At 42.0% G+C, this 26,812-nt stretch overlaps 1 protein-coding gene across 2 annotated transcripts in view; it reads right to left on the bottom strand.

The window, feature by feature from the left end:
• Window positions 1-26,812, bottom strand: part of gap43 (growth associated protein 43) — a 215,262-nt gene that overhangs the window by 51,092 nt on the left and 137,358 nt on the right. For both annotated transcript variants that reach the window (XM_055644558.1, XM_055644557.1), the window contains exon 2: window positions 25,120-25,714. In XM_055644558.1, the coding sequence (XP_055500533.1) occupies window positions 25,120-25,714 (595 nt within the window). The remainder of the gene's footprint in view (window positions 1-25,119; window positions 25,715-26,812) is intronic.

Consider the following 26,812-nt stretch of genomic DNA (forward strand, 5'->3'; position numbering starts at 1 on the left):
CTTGCCAACAATACCACCGTTGTTAGACAAATAACGAGTAATGATGAATCAGAGTACAGGAGAGAGATTGAAAATCTGATGGAATGGTGCCAGATCAACAATCTTGTTCTCAAAGTCAGCAAGACCAAGGACTTCAGGATTGGAAAGCCAAGGATCCACAAACCTATCTTCATCGACGGGACAGTGGTGAAAAGTGTCATCAGCTTCAGGTTTCAGGGCAGGCACATACCTGCAGATCTGTCCCGGGCCCAACACATTGATGTGACCAAAATGATACCTTGAGGATTGAAGCATGATGAATTCTGCTATGACAGACCAAAGATCTAAACAGTCATATGTCCAAAGTGCAACAACACTTCAACTTACCTGCCCTGGCATCAATCAATTTGCAAGCCTATGTGCCTCAATCAATGAAAGTAGTTTGACACTGCCTACTATGAATAGGAGGGAACTGCAGATGCTGGTTTACACCAAAGATAGACAAAAAATGCTGGGGTAATCAGCGGGACAGGCAGCATCTCTGGATAGAAGGATTGGGTGAACCTTCTGAACCTTCTGAATTTTATAGTCGACAGGGCAGTACTCTGCATATCAACTTGGACAATTTTACATTTTTATCAAGCCAATTAACCTACAAACACGTACGTCTTTGGAGTGTGGGAGGAAACCGAGGCTCTTGGAGAAAACCCACGCAGTTCACGGGGAGAACGTACAAACTCCATACAGACAGCACCCGTAGTCAGGTTCAAACCCGGGTCTCTGGCGCTGAAATTTGCTGTAAGGCAGCAACTCTACCGCTGTGCCACTGTGATATTTCGGGTCAAGACACTTCTTTACCTCCTCTGTATTCTCTTCAATATTATAGCACTTTTCCAATCACTTTAGTTTAGTTTAGTTAAGTTTATTATTATTGTCACATGTACCGAGGTGCAGTGAAAAGCTTTTATGTTGTGTGCTATCCAGTCAGCCAGGAGACTATACATGATTACAATTACAGGTTCAGTTGCCTGATAACAGTTGGGAAGAAATTATCCCTGAATATGGAATTTTTTTCCAATCTTATTTTTAACTTGTTTTCAAATCTTATTTTTTCACTGATTTCAAATCTTATCTGCTCTGATTCAAGTACTGAGATTATTTCTCTCTCCATAGTTATATTTTCTATATTCAATCTGCAGAGTACCCTCTCTGTTACTTTAATGTGCTTCAATTGTGTGCATCTGAATACAGCTTATCATAGAATATGATTCTATTTTAGACGATATGAATTCATTATTTCACCACAACATCTACTTTTTGTTCCTGCTGCCCAAAAGTGTGGATTGCATTGGTACACTTTAATCCCATTATGCTTTTGATAGCTTGTGAAACTGGGCAGTAAATTCTTCTGGCCTTTCACCTCAATCAATAATCACTAATATCCAAAATATAGTTATTTCTCTTTTCTCCCAACATTTCCCACCTGGCTTCCCACCATTACTCCCATTGTGCCTGTTGCATTGCAGAATAACTACTTCTTGCTGCTTAGTTTGGGGGAATTATAGACCCATAGAATCACACAGTGTAGAAACAGGCCCATCGGCCCAACTTTCCCACACAGCCCAACATGCCCCATCTACACTAGTCCCACCTGCCAGCATTTGGCCCATATCCATCTCAACTTCTCTGAGGACGGATGAATGTGACGAGCAGTGAATGTTGTTTTGCCAATGTCTAGTTGAGGTTTATTGAGATGCGAACACATCTTTGCGAAAGAATTGTGGAGAGACGCGGGCCAAATCTTTGTTAATACTGAAACAGCATTGAAATATTGGCGTTGTTTTAGGATGACTAGTATTGTGGATATATTTTGTATTTGGTTAGCAGTGAATCCGGGATTGGACTTTGAATGATGGAACGGTACCAAATAGTTTGTTCATATTTCCACTCCTTTGTTTTGGAGTTGGGTGTCAGTGGTGATCAGGCACAAGGAACCGCAGGGCATTTTCAGCAAAACATGGAGTATTGGAGTAACTGAGCCGGTCGGGCAACATCTGTGGAGGGAATGGACAGATGAAGTTTGGAGTCAGGACCCTTCTTCAGACTGAAGGATCGCAGTCAGTCCATCCTGAGGATGCTGTGAGAATGCCCAGATCCTTGGACAGTTTGGGGGAGTAAACAGATACATGGCAGATGAAGTTTAATATGGATAAATGTGAGGTTATCCACTTTGGTAGCAAAAAAAGGAAGGCAGATTACTAACTAAATGGCGTCAAGTTAGGAAAAGGGGAAGTACAACGGGATCTGGGGATTCTTGTTCATCAGTCTATGAAAGTAAGCATGCAGGTACTGCAGGCAATGAAGAAAGCGAGTGGCATGTTGGCCTTTATAAAAAGAGGAGTCGAGTATAGGAGCAAAGAGGTCCTTCTGCAGTTGTACAGAGCCCTAATGAGACCGCACCTGGAGTATTGTGTGCAGTTCTGGTCCCCTAATTTGAGGAAGGACATTCTTGCTATTGAGTGAGTACAGCGTAGGTTTACAAGGTTAATTCCCGGGATGGCAGGACTGTCGTATGCTGAGAGAATGGAGTGGCTGGGCTTGTACACTCTGGAGTTTAGAAGGATGAGAGGGGATCTTATTGAAACGTATAAGATTGTTAAGGGTTTGGACACGCTAGAGGCAGGAAACATGTTCCCGATGTTTGGGGAGTCCAGAACCAGGGGCCACAGTTCAAGAATAAGGAGTAAGCCATTTAGAACGGAGACGAGGAAACACTTTTTCACACAGAGAGTTGTGAGTCTGTGGAATTCTCTGCCTCAGAGGGCGGTGGAGGCCGGTTCTGTGGATACTTTCAAGGGAGAGCTAGATAGGGCTCTTAAATATAGCATAGTCAGGGGATATGGGGAGAAGGCAGGAACGGGGTACTGATTGGGGATGATCAGCCATGATCACATTGAATGGCAGTGCTGGCTCGAAGGGCCGAATGGCTTACTCCTGCACCTATTGTCTATTGTCTATAAACTTGTCCTGTCCATGTATCTTTCTAAATGTTTCTTAAACATCGTGATAGTAAATCCCTCAACTCCTCTTCTTGCAGCTCGTTCCCTTTATGTAAAAACTTATGTAAAGAAGTTTCCCCTCAAGTTTCTATTAAATCTTTCCTCCTTCACTCTTCTCTGCACCCTTTCCAGCTTGTCAACATCACTACGGGATAAGTTTTTTAATTTATACCATGTGTGTGATACGCTACAATGAATCACACAAGGGATGAATCACAAGTGAGTGCTTGGGATTTGCAGGAAGGACTGTCGTATGCTGAGAGACAAGGAGTGGCTGGGACTTGTACACTCTGAAAAGGATGAAATTGAAAACGAAGATTGTTAAGGGTTTGGACACGCTAGAGGCAGGAAACATGTTCCCGAAAAAGTTCAAGAATAAGGAGTAAACAGGATCTACAAAAGGTAGACAAAACATGATCTGATTACTGCTCAGTCTGCACAAGTGAGATTGACATCTGTACTTCCAAGTACCCTCTTCCCCCTCACCTGCCAATAACTACCCATCCTCCCACAGACGTCAATTTTTCAGATTTCAGAGTCAATTTAGGTTTCGGTTTATCATGGTCATGTGAAATGGTTTGTTATGCATGCAATCAGAACAGATCAGATAAACCAGGCGGTGTAAATACAATCAAGTCAAATTCAAGTACAATAGATGGAGCAAAGGCAAGGATACAGAATGCAGAATGTAATTCATGCAGTTATTAAATATGTGTTTTAAAATAAGACGTGTAACAATAAGACTGCCCTGAATGGTGAGAGAGCTTGAAGCTCTCGTCAAGATAAAGTGGGAGATATGGGCCAGATGTTGGCAGCTGGGAACACATGTATCCCTGGAGGACGTCAGGGGATTTAGGAGCACACGTAAGAAGGAAATCAGTCGGGTTAAACGATGGCATGAGGTAACTCCAACATCAGATAAAGTAGGATCCCAAGAGATTTTCTAAATATATTATGGGAATAATGGTAACTGGAGAGAGAATAGAGCCCCTCAGAAAGACTGGAGCCACAGAAGATAGTCAAGGACCTTAGTGAATATTTTGACTTTGTTTTTTACAATCATGCAAGACATGAAGGTGAGAGTACATGAGAAAGTTAACTGTAATATCTTGAGGACTGTCTGTATTACAGTCAAGGAGGCACTGGATGTCCCAAGATGTATGAAGGTGGATCAATAAACCTCCTGTTCCTGATCAGGTATCTCTATGGCTTTGTGCAGGGGATATCCTGTCTCATTCCTGCTCTTCACTTTCTATGACCTCCAGGTCAGCTTCAGGAAACTTAACTCTGAACTTTCCTCCACAGAAGGGTGAGATGGTGGCAGAGGAGATGGGTAAATGAATGCATTGCTGTCTACAGTTTAGTTTTCTATTATTGTCACGTGCATGGAGGTACAGTGAAGAGCTTTTAGGTGTGTTCTATCCAGTCAGCAGAAAGACTACATTATTACAATCAAGCCGCCCACAGTGAACAGATACAGGTGACACAGTGGCTCAGCAGTAGAGTTGCTGCCTTACAGTGCCAGAGACCTGGGTTCCATCCTGACTATGAGTGCTGTCTGTACGGAGTTTGTACGTTCTCCCCGTGACCTGCATGGGTTTTCTCAGGCAGCTCCGGTATCCTTCCACATTCCAAAAACGTAGGTTAATTGGCTTGGTAAAATATTAAATTGTACCTAGTGTGTCGGATAGTGCTAGTGTATGGGCATTGCTGGTCGGCACGGACTTGTTGGCCCAAAGGGCCGGTTTCCGTGTTGTATCCCTAAACTAAATTAAACAGAAAGTCTCTCAAGTACTGGATCGTGAGGATTTTCCTGTTGTTACAATTTGACTTGAGATTCTCTATTCTGTTCCTCTCAGCCTGGCATGATATTCTTCAATGGGATCTGGATGAGCTTTAATAGGTCCATTAGCCAGCTGCACTGGATGGTAATATGTGCCAGATGTTAGACTGGATAACTCTTCAAAACCATTCAGTGTTGGAGGAAGCTTTTTTAATTAAGCTGCTGAGAAGTTATGGAACATTTTACTTCTGCTAAAGTGAAATGTGCTAATTATTCTACAGATAATTATTCCTTATTTGCACCTTTCTGGCAAACTGATTAGTGACAGACAGTTCCCCAACTTGAGTGATATACGAGGCAATTACAGCAACATTAACTTTGAAGGTAATTGTCAACAGCAATAACGGAGGACAGATATAAATGTAAGAAGTTGATCATTTTATTTAATAGAAATGTAGGTGAAATCATGATGCATTTTTCTTGTTAAGTAGCAGCTGCATGCGGCGAATGTGTCAAAAGGTGCTGTGGTTCCGAGTAGAGGAATTATGTTCTTCTGAACATTTAGTTTAGTTTATTATTGTCACCTGTACCATGCTATAATAAAAAGCTTTTATATTGCGTGCTATTCAGTCAGTGAAACTATACATAATTACAATCAAGCCGTACATAGTGTAGAGAAACAGGTTAAAGGGGATAATGTTAGTGTAAAATAGAGTCCAGTAAAATCCCATTAAAGATAGTCCAAGGGTCTCTAGTGGGGTCTGAGAGGTCAGGATTGCTCCTCATTTGGTGAGAGGATGTTTCAGTTGCCCGACAACAGCAATTTATAAAATAATTCATGACACATGGTTACTGGCCACAAACAAGGTAGATCTCATGTTCATAAATTCTAGGAGCAGAATTAGGTCATTCAGCCCATCAAGTCTACTCTGCCATTCAAGCATAGCTCATCTATCATTTCCTCTCAACACCATTATTCTGCCTTCTCCCCACAACCCAACACTAATCAAGAATATGACAATTGCGGCCATCAAAATATCCATTGACTTGGCCTCCACAGCCTTCTGTCAGCATCTCATGGACAAAGTAAGAGAAGAAATAAAAGACTAAAGTTTAGATGGAACAACGGGTTTACCAGGCAGGGCACAGGGTACAGTTCAACAGTTGCTAAAATTTAGATTAGCGCCATTGATGACCATACAGTGCAGACTTTGAGTGAACAAAACAGGGAAGACATTTTGAAGAAACTTAGTGAGAGTGTGAATGACAATAGAATATAAAGGGGTCAAGAGGAAGGATATACAAGGAGATGCTTGAGGAAGGTGAGGATAGGGGGGAGTGTGATGAGGTGAGGATGCACAGATATCCCGTTGCTTTTAGTGGGATGGCCAGAGGAAAAGTTAAATGCAAGTTGACACCAGAGTATAGTGACTCCTCGCATGCTCTCCCCAGAGTATCTACTATTAGGCTCTACAATCGCTCTACTGTTTTAAATCTCTTTTCCATTCTGTATCATTATGGAATGAGCTGCCCGAGGAGGTATTTGCAACGTTTAAGAAACATTTAGACGGGTACATGGATAGCATAGGTTTAGACAGATATGGCACAAACATAGGCAGGTGAGACTTGTGCAGATGGGACATGTTTGCCGGCGTGGGCAAGTTGGGCCAAAGGGCCTGTTTCAATACTGTGTGACTCTATAACAATGACTCTACACTCTTCATTTTATTTGCACCAAGATCAGATTGGCTCTTATAAAGGAAGAAAATATCTTCAATTTTTTATTGACATTTGGATTAGAGGAAGCTTGAGGCTTCCGAGGGTGTTGTGTTAGTGATCAATGGCATGAAATGCAACCACCTTAGGTCTCTCTGTCTCTCTCAAAATGCCTTTGCTGAATTTCTCCAGTATATATGCTTCTGCAGTCTTTTTTTTTTTTGCTGAGCCATATATCAATTTTAAAAAATCCATTCCATTGTAGATATAGATGTCTTTGCTCATTTGATGATTGAACCATTTACTTCATTTTCATGTGTCTTGTTTTCTGGGATCAGCTTCTTCCAATACCTACAGGTATTGATTCTGAAGATCCCTCTGAAGTTCCCATTAAATAATAAATTAACACTGGTGGAAGTAATAATAAAGATAAGCCTCAGATACTGGTTTATACCGAAGAGAGACACAAAATGCTGAAGTAACACAAAGGGTCAGGCAGGTTCTCTGGAGAAATTGGATGGGTGACATTTGGGTTGCAACCCTTCTTCAGACTGATTCTTGGGGATGGAACTGGAAACATGAAAAGACCAAGAGAAATTGGGGGGGGGGCACAGATGACATCGTGGGGTGGTTCCCTGATAGGCCAATTGTTGTCTAGGGACGATGTGATCCCAAGTGGGATACATCGTTGTGAACTGTGGAACTGGTTAACTGACTTTTAATGGAGGAAGAGGGAGGGGAGTGTTTGTGTAGGTTACTTAAAGTTAGAGAATTCAACATTCATACTGCTGGGTTGTAAGCTACCCAGGCAAAATATGAGTTGCTGTCCCTCCAGTTTGCATGTGGATTACAATCAAGCCGGCCGCAGTGTATGTCTGCAGGATAAAGGGTGTTACAGATATAAAACGGCACAGGATAAATAGCTTTGTTAAACTGAGTTCTTCAGCAGCATTTTAAAGGAGGGAGAGTAGAAAATGAGGTGGAATTTCCAGAGAGAGGGGGTCTTAACAATGAAAGGACAGCCATCCATAACAGTGAGTTTAAAAATCAGTGATCCTCAAGGAGTCAGAATCACAAGTGTATTTCACACAATGGGTATTGGGTGTATGGAACGAGTTGCCGGATGAGGTAGTTGAGGCAGGGACCATCACAATGTTCAAGAAACATTTAGACAGGTATATGGATAGGTCAGTTTTTGAGGGATATGGGTCAAGAGCAGGAAGGTGGGACTAGTGTAGATGGGACATGTTGGTCGGCGTGGGCAAGATGGGTTGAAGGTCCTGTTTCCTTACTGTATGGCTCTATGATTCTGGAGCACTCCATAACTAGGAGCCAATATAGGTCAATACAGTCTGAGAAGGCAAGGTTGAAGTATCATTTGAGGCTGTTCACAATTTGAATTTGTTTTATCTCTGCCTGTGGAAAGATAGAGTTTGGATGCTGTTTTAGCACAGCTGGTTTCTGGGTTAATTCACGTTGGATTGAAACATAATCAATGAACGCACAACTTTGCACCAGGAGTGTAAAACAGCAGAGGAGTTAATTGGAGTTACGTAAAACCGTGCAGTATGGAAGCCAGCGGGACATCATTCTAATAAAGCAAGTTGCTAAAAAGATTTTCCAACCAAGTTTTCAGTCTTTGGAAATATTATTCAAAGCCTGTGCTCTGAACTGGAAAATGCTGCATGCTAGAAATCTGCTGAGTGTTTCTGTTACACAAATAGGATTATTGCAATCAGTGATTTTTTTATGGCTACAAAGGTGCAGGTAAGCATATCTAATAAACAAGGAGCAGCAGATGCTGGTTTACAAAAAAGGACATCCTATCACCAACTCAACGTGGTCCCGACCAACCATTTATTCATTGGATACCCTTGGATTATCTTTAATTGGAAGTCTTTACTGAACTTTATCTTGCACGAAACGTTACTCCCTTTATCCTGTATCTGTACAGTGTGGACGGCTTGTATGTAATCATGCATGACATAAACTGCGTGCTTGAAGAGATCGAGCACGTGGACAGGAAGCAACCTGCAACTACACGGAGCAGTGGAGCAGCAGTGGAGGACACCAACAGCTATGCTTGGCCAAGAAGGCTCTGCAACGCTGCTGGGGCAATGGGCATTTATAGCCAGTTAAGAAACTCTGAACATGGACAGAAATATCTGGAGTAACTCAGCAGGTCAGACAGCATCCCTGGAGTAAAGGAATAGGTGACGTTTTGGATCGAGAACCATCTTCAGGCTGCAAACCTGGCGACTCTTGTGTACGGTCTCAGTGTACCTTTCCTATACAGTTGGTACCGAATCTGTGCTTATTTATAGTAATGCTTTTACTGAACTGTTTGCAAAAAAATAATTTTGTTGTACCTCAGTACATATCACCATAAAAGTACCATTGAACCATTGTAGGCTGTTCCAGCATTAATGGCCCACCACATTCCATCATTTTCCACTCAGAACACTTTATTTTTACACCTTTACTGAAGAAGGGTCCTGACCAAAAACATTATTTGTCCATTTCCTTCTCCAAATGCTGCCTGAACCATTGAGTTCCTCCAGCACCTTGTGTTTTGCTCAAGATTCCAGCATCTGCAGTTTCTTGTGTCCTTATTTTTATTTTATCTTTACTATCTAGTTCTAGTATTAAAGCTGGCTGGCTATCGATTTGGTCATTTATCTCCTGACCATGAATGCTCTTGTTTTATTCATTAATCTGTTAGATGGCACCTATTCAAAGATCTTTAGGAAATATTAATAAATAACAACTACTCCAAAATGCTTGCCTGCTCATATTGTACCTCTTCCAAGAATTGAAGTCAGTCAAGCAAGAACAACCCTTTTGAAATATGTGCTGACTGTTCAAAATACATGTGGTTTTCAAATGTTTCATTATTTTGCTTGTTGGCTTGCATTCCATTATTTATTTTCAATCTTTGCTGTAAAGCTGAACAGTCTATGATGCAGCACATGATTCCCAATGCTTCTGAAATGTTGATCAATCATGGTAACTTGTATCAGCCGTGCAGACATTTTAAAGTTCTCTTCATGCAAAGTCATGGAGTCATAGAGAACAGAAAGAGGCTCTTCTGCTCAACTCATCCATGCCGACCATGATGCCCCATTTACGCCAGTCCCATTTATCTGTGTTTGACACATATCCATCAAAACCGTAAAGGATACAAAGTGCTGGATTATCTCAGCAGGTCAGACAGAATCTGCGGAGAACATGTAAAGGTGCCGCTTCTGGTCAAGACCCCACTTCAGTCTCAACACGAAACAAGACCTATCCATGTTCTCCAGAGATGCTGCCTGACCCATTGAGTTACTCCAGCCCTTTGTGTCCTTTTGTGTATTAACTAGAATCTGCAGTTGTTTGTTTCTCCATCCAAACCACTCTCAGTGTGAATCCTTTCTCTATATCACATCCAACTGATTTATCTCCTGGTAAATAATGAAGCAACATAATATTTTATTGTCTCTGTTGTTTAGAAGTGACTGTAATGTTATCCTGTCCATCATTTTATGGCACTTTCTCTTCCTAACAATGTTATTTATCCGCCTGTGGAATATTTTACTAACTTAATGTGGAACGTAGCCTCAACTCATTTTGCATAAGTGCTCAGAGGAGATATAATACTGAGCCAGAGAGACAAATTTGCCTCAATAGCCTGAATTCTAAGGGGAGTCTTAAAGAGGGAAAGTGTGGTGGAATGGATTAGGAAGAAAATTCCCCAGTGTGAACCTGGCAACTAAAAGCAAGTATGGCAGTCATCTGAGAAGAACCTTAGGACCTGCAGTGATGCCTTTGCTACTGAATAATTAATTGTTATTTAACATCAAAACCCACACATGACTAGTTAGCTGAGCGTGTTGCTGCAACTGGGCTGTGCCAGTCAGTTGCTTCCAGAAGACTGGTGGGAAGACGTTCAAGATAAAGGAACCACTAGGAGGTAGTGACCGTAATATGATAAGTTTTAATCTGCAAGTTGAGAGGGAGAAGGTTAAATCAGAAGTGTCAGTGTAGCAATTGAACAAAGGGGATTATGAAGGCATGAGAGAGGAGCTGGCCAAGGTCGATTGGAAAAGGATCCTAGCAGGAATGACGGTGGAACAGCAATGGCAGGAATAATCCAGAAGATGCAGAATCATTTCATTCCAAAGAGGAAGAAAGATTCTAAGGGGAGGAAGAGGCAACCGTGGCTGACAAGGGAAGTTAGGGATGAAATAAAACTAACAGAAAAGGTGTATAACATAACAAAGAGTAGTGGGAAGCCAGAGAATTGGGAAACTTTTAAAGGACAACAGCAGGTAACAAAAAGGGCAATACGGGATGAAAAGATGAAGCACGAGGATAAGCTGGCCAAGAATATAAAGAAGGATAGTAAAAGCTTCTTTAGGTATGTTAAGAGAAAAAGATTAGTAAAGACAAATGTGGGTCCCTTGAAGGCAGAAACAGGTGAAATTATTATGGAGAACAAGGAAATGGCAGAAGAGTTGAACAGGTACTTTGGTTCTGTCTTCACTAAAGAGGACACAAACAATCTCCAGGATGTACTAGAGGACAGAGGATCTAGGGAGACAGAGGAACTGGGGAGATGAGAAGAACTTTTTTCACACAGAGAGTGGTGAATCTCTGGAACTCTCTGCCACAGAGGGTAGTTGAGGCCAGTTCATTGGCTATATTTAAGAGGGAGTTAGATGTGGCCCTTGTGGCTAAGGGGATCAGGGGGTATGGAGAGAAGGCAGGTACGGGATACTGAGTTGGATGATCAGCCATGATCATATTGAATGGCGGTGCAGGCTCGAAGGGCCGAATGGCCTACTCCTGCACCTAATTTCTATGTTTTCTATGTTTCTATGAAAGAAGTTTGCATTAGGCGAGAAATAGTATTGGGTAGACTGATAGAACTAAAGACTGACAAATCCCCTGGGCCTAATGGTCTGCATCCCAGGGTGCTCAAGGAGGTGGCTCTAGAAATCATGGCTGCATTGGTGATCATTTCCCAATGTGCTATAGATTCAGGATCAGATGCTATGGATTGGAGGGTAGCTAATGTCATCCCACTTTTCAAGAAAGAAGCGAGAGAGAAAAATGTGAATTATAGACCAGTTGGCCTGACATCGGTGGTGGGGAAGATGCTGGAGTCAATTATTAAAGAGGTAATAATGGGGCATTTGGATAGCAGTAAGAGGACTAGTCCAAGTCAGCATGGATTTATGAAGGTGAAATCCTGCTTGACTAATCTTCTGGAATTTTTTGAGGATGTGAAAAATAAAATGGATGAAGGAGACCCAATGAATGTAATGTATCTGGACTTTCAGAATGCCTTTGATAAGGTCCCACACAGGAGATTAGTGGGTAAAAGTAGAGCACACACTATTGGGGGTAGGTATTGACATGGATAGAGAATTGGTTGGCAGACAGAAAACAAAGAGTAGGAATATATGGGTCTCTGTCAGAATGGCAGGCAGTGGCGAGTGGAATGCCGCAAGGCTCGGTGCTGGGGCCACAACTATTTACAATATATATTAATGATTTAGATCAGGGGTCGGCAACCTTGTTCTGCATAGGGGCCGGGACACATGTCTGTGAGCGAATGGCGGGCCACATCTATCACATGCACATATGGAACCCACCTCCATCCCGCCCCGGATGGCAGGCGTCAAATCACGTGTTCACAGAAGGTGGACAAAAATGCTGGAGAAACTCAGAGAGTGAGGCAGCCTCATGCAATCCTTGCATGTCTCACCCGCTGAGTTTCTCCAGCATTTTTGTCTACCTTCGATTTTTTTCAGCATCTACAGTTCTTTCTTATACGTGTTCCCAGAAGGTGCGCGGCCGTGCCGGCGGCTTTGCACGGGATACGGTACAGCCAGAGCTCGGCGCTCGGTACTCAGCTGCTCTCGGCGCTCGGCCGCGCTTGGCCGCGCTTGGCGGGCCGGATTATTACGGGGAAAAAAAGTCCACCTGTGGGCCGGATGATTTCGGGTTACAGGCTGCATTTGACCCAGGGGCCATAGGTTGCTGACCCCTGATTTAGATGATAGGATTAAAAGTAACACTAACACATTTGCAGATGACACAAAGCTGGGTGGTAGTGTGACCTGTGAAGAGGATGCTAGGAGGTTGCAGGGTGACATGGACAGATTGAGTGAGTGGGAAAATGCATGGCAGATGCAATACAATATAGAAAAACGTGGAAACAAAATTAGGAAAAGGAAATGTGCAATGAGACATGGATGTCCTTGAACATCCGTCCCTGAAAGTAAACATGCAGGTACAGCAAGCAGTGAAGAAAGCTAATGGCATGTTGGCCTTCACAATGAGAGGATTTGAGAATAGGAGCAAAGAGGCCCTTCTGCAGTTGTACAGGGCCTTGGTGAGTCAACACCTGGAGTATTGTGTACAGTTTTGGTCTCCAAATTTGCGGAAGGACATCTTTGCTGTTGAGTCAGTGTAGCGTAGGTTCACAAGGTTAATCCCCAGGATGACGGGTCTGTCATATAAGGAAAGATTGGAATGGCTGGGCTTGTATTCACTGGAATTTAGAAGGATGAGAGGGTATCTTATAGAAACATATGGAATTATAAAAAGACTGGACAAGCTAGTTGTAGGAGAAATGTTCCCAATGTTGGGGGAGTCTAGAACAAGGGGCCACAGTCTAGGAATAAAGGGAAGGCCATTTGAAACTGAGATGAGAAAAAAACTTCTTCACCCAGAGAGTTGTGAATTTGTGGAATTCTCTGCCACAGAAGGCAGTAGAGACCAATTAACTGGATGAATTTAGAAGAGAGTTAGATAGAGCTCAAGGGGCTAGCAGAATCAAGGGATATGGGAAGAAGGCAGGCACGGGTTACTGATCATGGATGATCAGCCATGATCACAATGAATGGCGGTGCAGGCCTGAAGGGCAAAATGGCCTCCCCCTGCACCTATTTTCTATGTTTTTAAGAAGGGAAGTAAAACAGGAATATTATTTTTTATACTGCTGCAATACGTGTAATAATGTGGTTTAAAAATTGGGTTCTGACTACACCCCAAATAAAGTTGTGATATGATTTCTTCAAAAATCATGAGGGGAATAAATAGGGTAGAAATATCTATTTACTTGGCCTCCACAGCCGTCTGTGGCAATGAATTATTCAGATTCACCACCCTTTTACGAACGGAATTCCTCCTTATCTCCTTTCTAAAGGTGCATCCTTTTATTCTGAGGCTATGGCCTCTGGTTCTGGACTACCCCACTAGTGGAAACACACTCCCCACATCCACTCTATCCAGGCCTTTCACTATCCGGTAAGTTTCAATGAGGTCTCCCCTCATCCTTCCAAACTCCAGCGAGTATAGGCTCATTGCCGTCAAACGCTCATCACATGTTCACCCAATCATTCCCGGGATCATTCTCGTAAACCTCCTCTGACCCTCTCCAATGCCAGCACATCCTTCCTCAGATATGGGGCCCAAAACTATTCACAATAGCCATTCATTATAATGCTGGATCTTTCAATGAATTTCTGTTTTCCTGTTCGAGTTCTTGCAATATGGTTTAATTCATTCTTTAAGGAACACCATCAAGACTGCATTATTTAGTCATGCAGCTCTGTGTTGCAGCAGGCAATGGCTTTCTTGTGAATTACTTACTCACTGTAGTACTTCAATATCAAAGCGCTCTTGGATTGTGCAAATCCAAAACCTCTGGGAAGGATAGTGTTAAATTTCGCTCTAGACAATTAGATGTTATACTCCGGCCCGCTCTGCAGTACAAGTACTTAAATATATGCTTCAGGAGGTAATTACACAGAGTCCTATTATCTCAGGGAAAGCCTTAATTAGGTTTGAGACAAGGTGCTTGGTTATTCAAGAAATACTCTTCAAGTAATAACTGCGATGACAGGTTCCTCAGAAACTCAATAATGTAGCCAATTTTTTTTTGTGCATTGTTAATTTGATGGTGTTTAACAGTTAATAGTGGTTGAGTTCCCATATATGAGCAATGATCTTATGGACGTGTATAAAACCATTAAAACGAATAGATAGAGTAAATGGAGTCTTTTACCCAGAGTAGGGTAAAACCAGAAGACATAGGTTTAAGGTGAGGAGGAAAAGATTTAATAGGAACCTGAGGGGCTACTTTTTTACACAAAGGATGGTAAGTTTATAGAATGCGCGGTCAGAGGAGATAGTTGAGGCAGATATTATAACAAGATTAAAAAAAACATTTGGACAGATACATGGATAGGACAGGTTCAAGTCAAGTCAAGAGTCAAGAGAGTTTATTGTCATATGTCCCAGATAGGACATATGTCCCAGATAGGGCACAAATACAGAACATATATATAGTGTGTCCATACACCATTATATAAATATATACACACATCAATAAATAAGCAGATAAAGTGCAAATAAACAGATAATGGGTCTATTAGTGTTCAGAGATTTGTTTAAGTTGAGTTTAATAGCCTGATGGCTGTGGGAAAGTTGTTATTTCTGAACCTGGACGTTGCAGTCTTCAGGCTCCTGTACCTTCTACCTGAAGGTAGCGGGGAGATGAGTGTGTGGCCAGGATGGTGTGAGTCCTTGATGATGCTGTCAGACTTTTTTTGAGGCAGCGACTGGTTTAGAAGGATGTGGGCCCAAGTAGTGTAGATTGGGCATCTTGGTTGATGTTGGCAGGTTGGACTGTAGGGCATGTTTCTAGACTCTACGACTCTCTAATAAGACTTACAAACATTCACTTATTTAGGTCGTAAATTGTTTCAAGGTACTTCATGGAGGCCCAATCATGTCTGACTGTATACAAGTTCAGTTTGCTACAATATTAGCGATTTAAAGTGAAATTTAAAACCACCTCTTTTGCTAAATCTAATGTTTTTATGGACCCAGTGAACATTTATTCTGATCAATTAAATATTTCACCCTTAATTTCTGCTCTTTGGTTTAAGTTTTTCAGCCTTCTTTCAGAACTATTTTGCTGCTTAATTCACCTCTAATGTTTTTTAGTTTTTTTAGTTTAGTTTATTGTCATGTGTACCGAGCTACAATAAAAAGCAATTTGTTGCGTGCCATCCAGTCTGCAGAAAGACTATACATGATTACAATCAAGGCGTCCACAGATACAGGATAAAGGGAATAACGATTAATGCAAGACAAAGTCCAGTAATGTCCGATTAAGATAGAGTGAGGGTCTTCAATAAGGTAGATGGTAGATAGACACTAAATGCTGGAGTACCTCTGCGGGACAGGCAGCATCTCTGGAGAGAAGGAATAGGTGACGTTTCGGATCGAGACCCTTCTTCAGACTGATGTCACGTTTCGGGCCGAGACCCTTCTTCAGACTGATGTAGTTTACACCCCAGTGGTACGAACACCCCAGCGGTTGACTTCTCTAACTTCAGATGGCCCTTGCCTTTGCTCTCCATCCCCTCCGCCTTCCCACTTCTCCCACTAGTCTTACTGTCTCCAACTACATTATACCTGTGTCCCGCCCCCTCCCCTGACATTAGTCTGAGGAAGGATCTTGACCCAAAACTTCACCCATTCCTTCTCTCCAGATATGCTGCCTGACCCACTGAGTTACTCCATCATTTTGTGTCTAATCTCAATTTTTAGTTACATTAACTAAACTAAAGTCAACTATCCACTAGCTAAAGCCAATCAACACCAAAATGACCCATTATTCCTACTCCCTAATTTCTGCGTGTGAATTATTCCTCGTTCAATAGTCCATTAAACCAAGCTCTAATTTTGTTTAATACATTCATTTGTGGCACATTTCCATAGACCACTTGAAAATCTAAATGAACCATAACAATCAATATTTCCATTATCAATTCTACTATTAGCAGCTCAAAAAACTTCAACAGATTTATCTTTCATAAGTCCATGTTATTTCTGCCCAATCCTATTAATATTTTCTAAGTGCTTGTTAACAATTCCTTAATAATAAATGTCTGCAAGTTTCAACCGTTAATGCCAAAATAATTGGTGGATAACTCTTTGTTTTCTAACCTCTTTAATTCTTAAATAGCGGGGCTTGTATGTGCTACTCTCTCATCTGGGGAAGCAGGATTACAATCTACGGATTTTCTGAAAATGCAATCATTGTCTCTATTGCCATCTCTTGTGAAACACTAAGACGTAGGACTTCAATCCATGTGAATTCAATACTAATTTTTCACTAATGATAATTTCTGTTCAGTTCATCCTGGACCTGCAATTCTCCTCTGTTTCCCAGGTTTGTGTGCCCTCTTCCATGAAGATAGATGTAAAATAATGCCCTTGGTATTTTCTTATTGTCCACCAATATTTCTTCTGCATTTTCTGTGAAGGGGTTCCCATTAACTCCCGCTCGCCTCTTCTTTTTCTGAATACGAATTAAAGCTTTCATGTTTCTTGCTAAGATACACCTGTATTCTAATATTTTTGTCGCCATCAATCTTTTGGGCCTTCTTTGCTGATTTCTGATATTGTTTGCAATCCTCAGGCATCCAGCTTTTTCGGGCAATGTTATGCATCTTTGCCTTTGATCTAGTACCATCTTTTATTTTTCTTAATATCCACAACCAGACTACTTTTCTTGTTCGACAGATGTTCACATGTACAGTGTTTAAGAGGGAACTGCAGATGCTGGAGAATCGAAGGTTACACAAAAAAGCTGGAGAAACTCAGCGGGTGCAGCAGCATCTATGGAGCGAAGGAAATAGGCAACGTTTCGGGCCGAAACCCTTCAACCCTTGGAGGAACAGCACCTCATATTCCGTTTGGGGAGTCTGCATCCGGGGGCATGAACATCGAATTCTCCCAATTTTGTTAGTCCTTGCTGTCTCCTACCCTCCCTCAGCCCCCCTGCTGTCTCCTCCCATCCCCCAGCCTTCGGGCTACTCCTCCTTTTCCCTTTTTTGTCCCCACCCACCCCCGCCCCCGATCAGTCTGAAGAAGGGTTTCGGCCCGAAACGTTGCCTATTTCCTTCGCTCCTGCTGCTGCACCCGCTGAGTTTCTCCAGATTTTTTGTGTAACCTTCACATGTACAGTACCTCCTCTAACCTCATCTATTGCATTACAGGTGTCTGAGGTTATGGGGAGAAGGCAGGAGAATTGGGTTAGGAGGGAGAGATAGATCAGCCATGATTGAATGATGGAGTAGACATGATGGGTTGAATGGCCTAATTCTACTCCTATCCCTTGTGACCTTATTACCTTATGATCCCGTATTCCCGATGTGGGCTCCTGTATGACAGCAAGACCAAACAGATTCGGCAACCGTTTCGCTGAACACTTACACCTGGTCTGCTTAGGCCTATGGGATCTCCCAGTTGCCAAATATTTCAACTCAATGATGTGTTTTCTCCTGGGCCTCCTCCGTTGCCAGAGTGAGGCCACGGGCAAATTGGAGGAACAGAACCTCATATTTTGCTTGGGTAGCTTACAATCCATCGGTATGAACATTGAATTCTCTAATTTTAAGTAACTTCATCTCATACTCCCCTGCCCTCCCTCCTTGCCCCCTTCCTCCACCCTAGTCGTTTTACTAGTTCCATTCTTCTCCACACTGTTTCTCTTGAGATCACACCTTCCCTAGCGAACAATGGATCTACCAGGCACCACCTTTTCTTGCCTCATGCTCTCCCCCCACCCCCTGTATTATAGTCTATATTAGTTCTCTAAAGTTGAGACACAAGGAACTGCAGGTGGTGGAATCTTGAGCAAAACACAGAGTGCTAGAGCAACACATCAGGTCAGGCTGCATCTGTGGAGGGAATGGATAGGCGACAAAACTACAGGTTTGTTTCGTTCTGTAAGTGTTGCCCATTGCTTAATTGGTTGTCATGATTTTCAGTTTTATTTCGCAAACCATTATAACTAATTCACACCTCATCCCTTTGAAGTTTGTTTTATTGTAATTTAACACCCTGGCTTCAAATTGAGCTAAATCATTTTCAGGTTTTATATAACCAGAACTCTCTTCTCACTGAAGTAACCTACTCATCAATAAACACATCATTATGTACTTTGTATTCAGAAGGATGTTGCACTAAAAAAAAACACACTGTGCTTTTAGCTGGTTCCACAGATTTAATATTTCAGGCATCGTCACCTTTATTTTTAAAGAATTCAGTTAAGTTAGTCACGATTATGTTATTTTTTAGAAACCCAATTTTAATTACACTATCGTTTATTTTTAATTAATTCCTTCATTTAGCAAAGATTTTCTACCTTTCCTGAATGTGAAGTTGAACAAATCAGCCTCAAGCTCGTTGGGTTAGTTCCATCTTCCTTTTTGAACAGAGGAAATATTGTTTATGTTTTGGCAGTTTTGCAGCACCATTTCTTTTACCATAAAATAAAAACACAGGAAAACAAGTCTTAACCCAGTCACTCCCTCTTCTCCCCTCTCCCATCGGGCAAGAGGTACAGAAGTATGCACACCTCCAGATTCAGGGACAGTTTCTTCCGAGCTGATACCAGGCAACTGAACCATCCTTATCAGTTGTCACCAACTAGAGAGCAGTCCTGTTTAAAAAAGAACTGCAGATGCTGGAAAAATCAAAGGTAGATGAAAAATGCTGGAGAAGCTTAGTGGGTGAGGCAGCATCTATGAAGAGAAGGAATTGGCGACGTTTCAGGTCGCGACCCTTCTTCAGTCTGAAGAAGGGTCGCGACCCGAAACATCGCCAATTCTTTCTCTGCGTAGATGCTGCCTCACCCGCTGAGTTTCTCCAGCATTTTTTGTCTACCTAGAGAGCAATCCTGAGGACTTTGCGCCTTCCCTCATAATGGGAACCATTGTGGGGGGATGATTTTATGTTTAAATTTCTTTATTATTGTTATGTTGTATTCTTTTTTAATGTGCTGCAATGGCAATCCGCATTTCACTACACCAATTGGTGTATAGGACAAATAAAGAACCTTTGAACCTTTGATTTGCCATCTACCTCATTTGAGATCCTTGGACTTTAATTTTTTTTAATTTTTTTTTTTTTATTAGAAGTAAGTACAATAATGTGGTACCTTGTAGATACCTAATATATATTGACATGTTACATTTTATGTACAGCTTTTTTTTAGCAGTAAAAGAAAGAAAAGAAAGAGAATAGTAGAAAAATAGAGAAGTGCGTGATACCGAACAGTGAGAAGAAGGAAAGAAGAAAAGAGAGAGAATAGAGAGATAGAGAAAGAAGAGATAGAAAACAGGAGATTGAAGGAGAAATAGCTATTTATTATTCTTGACCACCCTACACCCGATTCGGAAACGGTTTATTTCTACGGTTATATTGCACCATATGCTTGTAAGAAGTCAATAAATGGAGACCAAATCATTAAGAATTGGTCTGCTTTGTCTGTTAGGAGGAGTCGCATTTCTTCAAGATGTGAGGTTTCCAACATGTTTGAAATCCACATTTTCAACGTTGGTATGGATGTATTTTTCCAAAATTTAAGTATGTTTTTTTGCCGTTATTAAACCATAATTAAGGAAGGATTTTTGAAACATATTCAGTTTATTCCCATCTTCCATTGATCCGAATATAATCATTTCAATGTTAGGGTCAAATTTTATCTTAAATTCTTGGACTTTCATTAATCGGACATTAATGGACTTAATCTTGCACTGAATGTTATTCCTTTTATCCTGTATCTGCACACTGTGCGTTACTTTGTTGTAATCATGTATAGTCTTTCCGCTGACTGGATAGCATGCAACAAAAACTGTAACAATAACATAACAATAAACTAAACTGATACTAAAAAAATCAAACAGTGTGATCAAAGGCTTACAAAGTAAAGCATGTCACAATGTTGTCTGCTATTCTTTTAAATCTGGTCTCCATTCTCTTCTTTAAAGCCTCAATATATTACTTCAATCATCATTTGTATTTTACATTCAAGATTAATTTTCTTTGTGAGTTTCCAATATTCATAAGGAGAAACCAATCATGAATATCAATGTTCAAATAACGAGCCATGTAATTTAATTAACATAAAATGAATGAACACACTGGTGCCTGTTTAATGGCTAAACATGCAGTTTAAGTCAGAAATAACACTTGGCTTTCCTTTTAGAAATGCCTTTGGCAACATTTAAGAAAATATTTGAGTTTAGTAATTTTTAAACAGCCTGCATATATATAGTAATTTCTACATTTGTTTGCAAAGTTTTTATTTTCTTCTATTTTCTTACTCACAAACTTTTTTTACACAGACTGATGGCTATGGAACTCACTACCAAAGTGAAGATTAGTAACTTAAAAAGCAAATGAAATCTTACTAAAAATGTGTTGAATTGAATAAAACTCACATCTCTGAATAAAATCTTCTATCATGTTCCATTGCTATGTTTCTTTAAAAAGTGAATGTATTTCATTGCAAACATTGTTATTTTGCTCAGCAATTGGTCAGTTCTCCTTTTTCGCCTTTAATTGTCTGCTGTTAAATATGATTCCATTGGACCAATTAAGAAAAGTAACAGACAAATCATAATTGGAGAAGATATGAACAGAGATATGTAGCTGGTTTATACCAAAGATAGACACAAAGTGCTAGAGTAACCCAGCGGGTCAGGCAGCATCTGTGGAGAACAAGGATGGGTGATGTTTCGCGTCAGGACCCTTCTTCAGACTAAAAGTACAGGGGAGGGAACTGGAGGTAAGAAAAGACCAGAACAAATCAGAGCCAGCAATAGACGACCAAGGAAGTGTAGAGCCCATAATGGGCCATAGTTGGCTGGAGAAGAGGTGATAATGAAGGGATACAAGGATGTCAACAGTGGAAGTAGCAGGGTTACTTGACATTTGATAAATCAACGTTCATACCACTGGATTGTAAACTGTTCAGGGATTGAATTTAACTGTGTGACTCCATAAATATATCGGTTTATTTGAAGACACAAGGAATTGCAGATGTTGGAATCTTAAACAAAATACAAAGTGGTGGAGGAATTCAACAGGTCTGGCAGCATCTGTCGAGGGAATGGGCAGGCAACGTTTCAGGCCAGGACCCTTCTTTAAACTCAAGAAGAGTCTTCAGAATCTAAAGTAGAGCTGAGACCACAAACGTTATCTGACCGTTCTTGCCTGAGTTACTGCCTGACCTGTTGAGTTCCTCCAGCACATTGTGTTAATGTCAGTTTACTTATCTGTTTGAAATTCTTGTGTGTGTTATTTTATCATATTTAGCATACCGGCCCGTTTGCGGAGCACGGATTCAGCCGCGGGACTGACTTACCATCACCCGGTGGGATCGCAACATCGGAGGCTTGGATTGCCTCAGCGCAGAGGGAGAGCAAGGAGGGAAGAGACAATGACTTTGGGACTTTAAACTTTGTTGAGTGTTTGTTATTTATTCTATGTTATGACTGCAGGCAAAACCATTTTGTTGCACTGAAAAGTGCAATGGCAATAAATTGAATCCAATCCAATCCAATCCAATATTTATCAATCTGTTAATTTTGTGAATAGAGGAAATTTCCACAATCACCTTCCCAATATACAGTGCCCACCATAATGTTTGGGACAAAGACCCATCATTTATTTATTTGCTTCTGCACTCCATAATTTGAGATTTGTAATAGAAAAAAAATCACATGTGGTTAAAGTGATCATTGTCTGATTTGATTAAAGGCTATTTTTATACATTTTGGTTTCACCATGTAGAAAATACAATTGTGTTTATACATAGTCCCCTCCCCCCATTTCAGGGCACCATAATGTTTGGGACATATGGCTTCACAGGTGTTTGTAATTATTCAGGTGTGTTTAATTGCCTCCTTAATGTAGGTATAAGAGAGCTCTCAGCACCTAGACTTTCCTCCAGTCTTTCCATCACTTTTGGAACCTTTTATTGCTGTTTATCAACATGAGGACCAAAGTTGTGCCAATGAAAGTCAAAGAAGCCATTATGCGACTGAGAAACAAGAATAAAACTGTTAGAGACATCAGCCAAACCTTAGGCTTACCAAAATCAACTGTTTGCTTACTAATCGCAAAGGGACTGGCAGGCCAAGGAAGACCTCCACAGCTGATGACAGAAAAATTCTCTCTATAATAAAGAAAAATCCCAAAACAGCTGTCCGACAGATCAGAAACACTCTTCAGGAGTCAGGTGTGGATTTGTCAGAGACACCGTCCGCTGAGACTTATGAACATAAATACGAGGCACAGTGCAATATGCAAACCACTGGGCAGAAATAGGATGGCAGGTTACAGTTTGCCAAGAACCTCACAGATCAGCTTGATGGACAGATGAGATTAAGATTAACATATCTATGATGGCAAGAGAAAAGTATGGAGGAGAGAAGGAACTGCCCAAGATCCAAAGCTGTCCACCTAATCTGTGAAACATGATCAGGGCATGTATGGCTGCTGAAGGTACAGGGTCACATCTTCATTGATGATACAACTGCTGATAGTACAGGTGCACAACCTTTGTCCGAAAGCCTTGGGACCAGACACTTGTCGGATTTCGACAATTTCGGATTTCCGAATGGAAGATAAATAGATTAGGTAGGTACAAAAGTCTGCAGCTGCCTATCCCCGGAGACCGGGAAATCATTGCGTCAGTTAGTTTGGAGGGATTTTATGCCTTAGTCCCCTACCTGAAACTCCCAGGCTGGGGGCCAGGTTACGGGCAGCGTTTGCTCCGACCCCGGCAAGCACCCCTGGCTGCGCGGCTCCAAATCCAGCGAGCTCCGCGAACACAGCGCTCCGGAGCTTGCCGCACGGCGAAAGGCATCTGCTCCCCGCTGGATCCCAGCGCTGCAGACGCCGCCGAAGACATTCGCGGAGCTGGGGCGTCCGGCCGCGGGCCGCGCTGGATTTGGAGCGCCTCGCAGCCAGGGGTGATGGCAAGGGTCGGAGCACAACCGTACCCGCTGCCCCACCGGCCACAGCGCTGCAGAGACTGCACGGACACGGTAAGGAATTGACTGCCCCCGCCTCTCCGACCCAGGGGACTAAGTATTAATTTACCCCTTCACCCCCCCTTCACATAAAAGCCCTCCAAACTAACTGACTAACATTTAAGCAATGATTTACAGATGTTTAAGCGTCTCCCGGTCTCCGGGGAGGAGGCAGCCGCTACAGTAGTACAGACCTGGGTTGACCGTGGGTCGTTTCGGGTCAAGTTTGGCGCCAAACGCGAGCTTTGGTGTGCAGATGACATCTGGAAAAAATGGTTTTCGGAGTTTTTCGGTTTCCGGAACACCGGATAAAAGGTTGTGCACCTGTAGTAGCATAATGAATTCTGAAGTGTATAGATACATCCTATCTGCTCAAGTTCAAACAAACGCCTCAAAACTCATTGGCCGGTGGTTCATTCTACAGCAAGACAATGATCCCAAACGTACTGCTAAAACAACAAAGGAGTTTTTCAAAGTTAAAAAATGGTCAATTCCTGAGTGGCTGAGTCAGTCACCCGATCTGAACCCAATTGAGCCTGTATTTTATATGCTGAAGAGAAAACGTGGGGTTTCCCTGAGTGCTCCGGTTTATTCCCAAACTCCAAAGTCATGCAGGTCTGTAGGTTAATTGGCTTCAGTAAAGATTGTAAATTATCCCTAGTGTGCAGGATAGTGCTGGCGTACAGGGTTCGCTGGTCGGCACGGAAAGGGCATTTTTCCACGCTGTATCTCTAAATGAAACTAAGCATACCAATGACTGTATCTTACCGGAATGTGCATTTTGCTGGCTCAGACGACCTTGTGAAAACTTTAATTCATCAAAACAGAAAGAAATTGCTTGCAAAACTAATAATCCCCGACTCAAAACAGTCTTGTTGCAGCAAGTAGCTCAAAGTTTATTACAGGCAACATTTAAACATATGGTTCCAAAATATATTTGCTGCCTCAGAAGTTCTGATTACAATAAGGCAGTTCAGTGAAGTTATTCATGAAATTCATGCTGACCATTTGATTCTATGCAACCTAATTTTAACAGAAAATTATAACAGTTATTCAATGATTAATGGTGTGAGTTTTCACCTCCGAATTTCAATCCTGCTGAATTGCAATCGTCAGCTTCTTGGGGGAAAAAAATTATTATTGATGAAGGTGAAAATATTGGCAACAAAAAGTGTAATTTTGAGCCTGTTTTTGTATGATGAAATGAAGTCCAGCATTTTTGCTTCATCATTTATAATTTGCATTTAATCAATAGGTGTTTAAAGAAAGGACAATATTGCTTTACCTTTGTTTTGGAAAAATCTTCAAGGCCGGCACTTACCTCATCATCATTCTGAAAGATTGTGCAAATAAAACTTTACACGCATTGTGAATGGTTATGTAAATCAGGTTTTACTTCAATCCCCATCCCCTGCCCATAATAACTCACTGAGAGTATTAACAGCATTTGTCTGCGTCCAGGGTACTTTCTGAGGTGCGTGGCCTTCTGGGTAAGCACCGCCGCCATTGCAGGCATGCTTCCGATGTAAACTTGAGTGATCGTACAGAGTTGTAGAAATAACATACTGCCTCGATTGCACTAGGGCCTGAGCACAGAATTGTTTGTATGTGCGAGTTTGCGCGCATTGCCTAATGCGAAGGCCGTGGGATATCTGTGATTTGAGGCGTTTATAATGACATTTCTTACCTGTTTTCTCTGGTGCTGTGGTGCTGGCAGCTGTCTCCGTTTGGGCCTTTGTTGCTCCTTCACTGGCCTCAGTGGCAGGCGCCTCTGCTTGTTTCTTCTCCTTGTCCAGGCTGGAGCTGACGTTTGAAGACGGGGCACTTTCAGCGGCTGTACTTGCGGCACTGCCTGTCCCCTCAGCATCCTTCTCGCCAGTAGTAGCTTTGTCGTCTGTCGCCGCTGCCTTCGCCTTTGCCGAGTTTTCCGTCGGCGCCTCCTTTGCCTCCGACGCTTTTCCAGCATCTGAGGGAGTTGTTTCGGTATTGCTCGCTGCCTTTTCTGTTGCCTCTGTCTTCCCTTTCGAATCAGACGCCGCCGGCAATGTCGCTTTTGCCTCTTGATCCTTGGTGGCTTCCGTTACTTTAGCCTCTTCCTTTTTCTCCCCACCTTCCGTTTTCTTCACAGCGGCCGCTTCTCCTTTCTTCTCCCCCTTCAGCTTTTTTCGTGTTATGTGGCCACGGAAGCTGGCCTGGATTTTGGTGGCAGCCTTGTGGGCCTTGTCTTCTGGTTTGGTGGTCTCTTGGTCAGCTTTCGCATTGGCCTCATCATTCTTCTCAGCCTGAAATCAAAGTCACACCAAAAACATGGTCAAAAACGCCAAGTACTGAAATATTCTGCAAGACATTATTTTGCCATAATCCCCTTCCATTGCTTTCTGCCTCATTTCCTGTGCCACCAATTTTGTGTAGCTGCCAATGAGGACTACCTGTAAAGCATAAAAACAGGAGTTCTGTTCGCATCCTGGTATCCCTCTCATTAGCACATCTTCCTTAGCCAACAATGGGCCATTATGGACTCCATCCTTCCTGAGGTCAACTGCTGCTGATCCTTATTTGTGCTGGCCTTTTCTCATCTCCAGTTCCCCCACCTCCACCACTCCCCCCTATCTTGCAGACTTTCACCTATTCCTTTTCTCCAGAGATGCTACCTGACCCGTTGAGTTACTCCAGCATTTTGCGTCTATCTTGAACTTCCAGTCACCTGTCACCTGCCACTTCCCCAATCCCACTGCCAACCTGATCTTTCTGTGTGTAGCCTCCTACACTGTTACAACAAGGCCCACTCTTGGTATCTAGGCCTTAAACAGCCTGGGAGCCCCTATCTAACATGTACAAGAGACTAGCGCCTATGTGCGACCAACTGCTGAAAATAAGGACTCCTTGGTTTCCATGCCTTCTGGGTTGGAAGAGAGAAATCCAGGGTTGTTGGGAGGAAGGAAGACATTCCAAACCCAGGTTCGCAGAATATTCTGGAATTCAATGTTACTGAACTGGCCTACACTCATTAATGTTGTCACATGTCCTCATGTTGTTATTGTCTTTCACTGAGTGCCACACCATTACTTGTCAAATCAATGCTTGAATACAATAGGAAGTTAACCATAAATGCACTATTAATGTATCATATGATATTTTGAGCTTTGACCTACTATTCATTTAGTTAACAAATCAATACATATATTTATATATCAGTTGCCACATAAAATAATTCTCAAGCATTTCTCCAATGTAAATTGTAGGTTCTCCTTACCGCTGCCCATGTGAGACTGGTTGTCATAGACAACCTTTATTTCTGCTTATTTAGTGCAAGACAAATAACAGATTTTATGCTGCAGTTTTAATCATAGGATCTCTGAAATTTCAAACCATTGATTTTC

The sequence above is a fragment of the Leucoraja erinacea genome, chromosome 13 (genome assembly GCF_028641065.1).
Source record: "Leucoraja erinacea ecotype New England chromosome 13, Leri_hhj_1, whole genome shotgun sequence".
Lineage (NCBI taxonomy): Eukaryota > Metazoa > Chordata > Chondrichthyes > Rajiformes > Rajidae > Leucoraja > Leucoraja erinaceus.